The sequence below is a fragment of the Penaeus japonicus genome, unplaced genomic scaffold (genome assembly GCF_977035675.1).
Source record: "Penaeus japonicus unplaced genomic scaffold, GWHDUDI00000001_assembly GWHDUDI00000031, whole genome shotgun sequence".
Taxonomy (NCBI): Eukaryota; Metazoa; Arthropoda; class Malacostraca; order Decapoda; family Penaeidae; genus Penaeus; species Penaeus japonicus.
The window spans coordinates 21048360-21053359 of NW_028234433.1; the positions used below are offsets into that span (position 1 = coordinate 21048360).

General features: G+C 37.4%; 1 protein-coding gene across 1 annotated transcript in view; it reads left to right on the forward strand.

Annotated features, from left to right (window-relative positions):
• Cat (Catalase) overlaps positions 1–5000 on the forward strand; it is a 13455-nt gene that overhangs the window by 7204 nt on the left and 1251 nt on the right. Inside the window, exons 4-10 of the mRNA XM_043001457.2 lie at positions 1053–1203; positions 1512–1708; positions 2252–2369; positions 2486–2623; positions 3994–4203; positions 4441–4593; positions 4779–5000. The exon at positions 4779–5000 is cut by the window's right edge and continues 1251 nt beyond it. Of these exons, the coding sequence (XP_042857391.2) occupies positions 1053–1203; positions 1512–1708; positions 2252–2369; positions 2486–2623; positions 3994–4203; positions 4441–4593; positions 4779–5000 (1189 nt within the window). The remainder of the gene's footprint in view (positions 1–1052; positions 1204–1511; positions 1709–2251; positions 2370–2485; positions 2624–3993; positions 4204–4440; positions 4594–4778) is intronic.

Genomic DNA, 5000 nt, shown 5'->3' on the forward strand with positions numbered 1-5000 from the left:
CGCATAGTTAACTTTTGCAGTTACATTGAGCTATTGTCCACTGAAAACAAATATTCAGTTTATCCTACTAAGAATCTTCTGAATATAATAATATGGTACAATTGATATAAAGCACAAAAAAAATATATACCTCTTCCCCCAAACAAAAGGAGCTTATGCAAGATATCGGTACATAATTTGCAATGTTTATAAAAACCACTAAGCTAAGAATGAAAAAAAATCAAATATGTCAGTTTACATCTAGTTCCCAAATGCAACTTCACAAAAAATAATGAGACACACTGGTTTCAAATCTTGCTTGTCATCTTAACGAGCCTGGTAAGAGATGAAGTTTACAAGATTAAAACCTTATCAGTTTATTTTTGTCACACTAACCCATTTTACTATCTGACTTTTGAAGATGACAATTTGCTTTTCTTTTTTTGATGATCAAGATATTTATGAGGCACATGTTAACAGACACAACCATTGTAAACCTAACTGCACAGTACACGGCAGCAACAATGCTACATATTCAAACAACACATGCAGATTGCCATCATTAACCCACACAGGACGGGTGGTACAGCATGTGTACCGCGCATTCAAAAGCCCAGTTGCTGGGCGGCACAGTATTGTGCCTCATATCATGTTGATGTAGCCGAATATATTCGAACGCCCCGGCATTTGGACATTCTAGGCTAGAATTCCCCCGTCGGGAATGGGTTAAATGATCTAAAACACTCAATATCTAAGATACAATTATTTTGAATATGTAATGAATAGAGAGACTAAGGATCTTTGATATGGTGGGAGATTAGCAAAATGTGTCTGTACACCATGTCATCAATATGGATTCAGTGTAGTTTTGATGCACTGCCAAGCAACGTTTACCTTTCTGGAACTTGCTGGAATTTTTTATTTTTGTATATATTTAGTTTGTATTTGGTATGGTTCATGGAGGTGAAAGCTACAGATATGGAGGGCTGACATTATGTATTGTACATAGAATAGAATGACTTCCCTTTTATTAGCTTCGGATGCATATGTTTAATTTCACAACTTTTGTTCAGGGATCCTCGAGGATATGCCCTGAAGTTTTACACAGAAGAAGGAAATTGGGATCTTGTGGGGAACAACACCCCTATCTTCTTCATCAGGGATCCTATTCTATTCCCATCTTTCATTCATACTCAGAAGAGGAATCCTGCAACTCATCTGAAGGTAAATACAGTGCATGCAAGAAATTATTTCAAGCTTTCACGTGTCTTTACCATTCTAACTGCCTTCTGGTTCATAGTTTTTGTTTGGAATGGTCTCTCCTTTTCTGCTTACTGGTAATACTAGATGTTTTTATATAATGATTTTGTAAGTTTGAAAAGAAAGAACAAAAAGTATGGCTTCAGTCACTCATACGAACAAGAATTAAGGAAAGATGTCAATGCTCACTGCCTCATCCAGTTAGTGCATGCACTCATTCCTTAAGTAAGAACTGTTTTCAGCTGTATTAATAAAATTATTCTGACTTTCAGGATGCTGACATGTTTTGGGATTTCATCAGCCTGCGACCAGAGACAACACACCAAGTATCATTCCTGTTTTCTGACAGAGGAACCCCTGATGGCTATCGTCACATGAATGGCTATGGCTCGCATACTTTCAAGCTAGTCAATGCTAAGGGAGAAGCTTTCTACTGCAAGTTCCATTACAAAACAGACCAAGGCATTAAGTAAGTCCACATCCATTTTGATAGTGAACTAGGGCTGAACTTGGAGTATTATAACTTTATAGCCATAGATGTGTCCACACAGGAATGAGTGAGTGCAGGCCAACAAAAGAAGAATTAACTATCAACTTTTCTTGCTTAAACCTTTTATTTCTGTTGTTTACTCAATGGTGACACAAAGGAATGGATATACTAAAACTTACTCAGTTTACTCATAAAACAGAGTATTTAGTAAGAATACCCACACAAATTAGCTCTCCTCTGCTCCTGCATCTTCTTGCTGTCAGTATGAATACAGACTGATCCCATAATTTGCCAATTCATTTTCTCTCTGGTGTTTTATTTCTTGCTGTTCATCTTATGTTTGCTTTTGGGGGACACCACACCTTTGAAATGTACTTTGTTATAGAACACATTAGTCATTAGAAGTGTTGTCTTTATTACTAGTATTTCATGAGTGCCTACATAAATTCTGAATAATCTTTATAAATTCATGATTGTCTATTAGATGATTCATGTCCACCCCCTCCCCCACTTTTTCTCTAGGTGTCTCAGCAGCAAGAGAGCTGATGAACTGGCAGGTGCTGATCCAGACTATGCAACAAGAGACTTGTACAATGCCATTGCAAGTGGTGACTACCCTTCATACACCATGTATATCCAGGTAGAGTATCTAGGATTGTTAAGAAATAAGATTTCTTTTTTCTTCTTATGAATGACAAAGATACATTTACGTTTATGTATTGATTTTGCTTTTGATCGAAATCTCTCTTTTATCAGGTTATGACATTTGATGAAGCTGAGAAATGGAAGTTTAATCCATTTGACCTCACCAAAGTCTGGCCACATGGGGAATTCCCACTCATTCCTGTAGGCCGTCTCACCTTTGACCGCAATCCAAAGAATTACTTTGCTGAGGTAATGATATATTTTTTTTTTTCTAAATCTTCAGGAGTCATTTTCTTAAGTGTAAGAGCAAGTATTGTATGGCATTGTATGAATATGGACTATAGCTAAATATTGATTTCATATTTGTGTTACAGCCTTACTTCTTTGCCATGGAAAGATTATTATATCATCAGTATATTCACATCCACTCCCCCTGAGAGGGTTCGAGTCTGTACATGTAATGATAATCCATTGATAGTGTGTTTGGTGGTCTGTTGTGTAAAGTGGTTCCCTCACTGTAAGTTAACTTCTATGTATAGTGTAAATTTGCCCTATATAGTGTTGTGAAAGCTTAGTGCTCTAAAGTGGCAATATAAACACTATTACAAAGGCTTTTTCATTGTTACTAAAATTTATTTACTGTTTGACAGAGTCACTTTTAGCACTAACTAGCTTTTCCCTTACTTGTGTCCTTATAGACTTAACCCTGTTTAATTGGGTGGTGAGAGGCACAGGACGGCATTATGCAGAGAGAGATCTTGCTTATACTTATTATCTAGCCGGTGTGAGTGACACACTTAAGTTATTGAGAGCTTGGATTTTACCACTGTTCACTCTCAGCCGTATTCTTTGTATATTCTTGAATGTTTATTCACTCAAACCTGTGCTTTTTAAGACTACGTGCAAAGGATGTCTTTTTATGAACATGGTTAACCATAGTCTGCTGCCCTCCTCCTGATGCTCCTAACACTGAGGAAGATTCTAGGTTTGTGGTTGCCCTGCTCATAATGACCAAGCCCTTGTCTAATGGATGTATGGGAAAATTGTCTTAAATCCTCTAGCCTAGACACCTATAGTCCTGTGACAAACCCAAAGGGAGATTCCATAGCTGGTCTGTGTGTTACGGTCAATTCACCAACTACCACTTTGTTGCTCCATGGAATTGTGATCCAGCCTCACACTCTAAGACCTGGTGACTAAGAATCCATTAGTCACCTGATAATATAATAACAATATAAGATATTAGGCCTGTATATGTACTGTATCTCTGATTCTAGCCTTTGACAGTAGATGATGCTAGTCTTATAAAGAGCTTATTTCAGTGATAATTAATTTATGCAGAAACAAATTCTGTTAGCTGTTTTGAGTGAATAGATTATGATTCTTTATTTTTGTAAACATAAAGCCTCTTTTAAAATATGACAAAAGGTTAAGGTAGAAAGTATAATCTGAAACTGTGAACAGCTGTGTGAACAGGAAAGAATGGAAGTTGTTATCTGGATACGTGTCACATTTTTTCACTATAAGCACAATGATTATGGTCTGTGGAAGTATGTTATTATATGAAAGTACATATTGTTTGACATTCGTATTCATATATTTTCTCTTTAACAAATCAGGTTGAACAGATTGCATTCTCTCCTGCCAACATGGTGCCCGGCATTGAAGCTTCCCCAGACAAGATGTTGCAAGGCCGTCTCTTCTCCTACAATGATACCCACCGTCACCGTTTGGGCGCCAACTACACTCAGATCCCCGTGAACTGCCCCTACCGTGCTCGTACAAGGAACTACCAGAGGGACGGCCCCATGTGTGTTGATAGCAATCAGGTGAGTTTTGGAAATTTGCAAAATGGAAGACTTCAATAAGTGACTTAACATTGCCACATGAAATGTACTTGCTGGTTCAGAAGAATGAGAATAGAAGCATATCATATTATTGATAAAATAATTGAATTATAACATTCAGGGATTTTATTGCATTTTGATTTATTTATTTTTCTGTCATTTTGATTTATTGATTTCTGTATTTTATTGTAATTAATGCTTTTATTTTTTGAATTTCAGGAAAGTGCTCCTAATTATTTCCCCAACAGTTTCAGCGGCCCACAGGACTGCAAGAAGCACACTGCTCCTAGATTTTCTGTTTCTGCTGATGTTGATCGCTACAACAGTGCTGATGAGGACAACTTTACCCAAGTTGGCATTTTCTATCGCAAGGTAAGGGAGGGTGTGGCTTTGGAAGAAAAGTATCTCTGTCAGTGCATTTACAGATTTTTTTTTTTTTTTTTTTTCTCTCCATTTGTTGGCAAAAATAGATTTGAGATATATGAAGAGACCTTTTATTCTTCATTTCTGTGCGTTAAAACTTCAGACAACATAATGACATCCCATTAACCCAACAGGTGCTGAACGAGGTAGAACGTCAACGTTTGGTGGAGAACATTGCTAATCACATGATTGGAGCTCAAGATTTCATTCAGGAACGTGCCATCAAAAACTTTGCCCAAGCTGACCCTGAATATGGTGCCAACATCCGCCGCGCTCTAGACAAGATAAAGATGAGCCAGGTTTCTTCTAAAACGCAACAGATTCACGCCTTAGCTGCATCAAGCAACGGTGCCAAG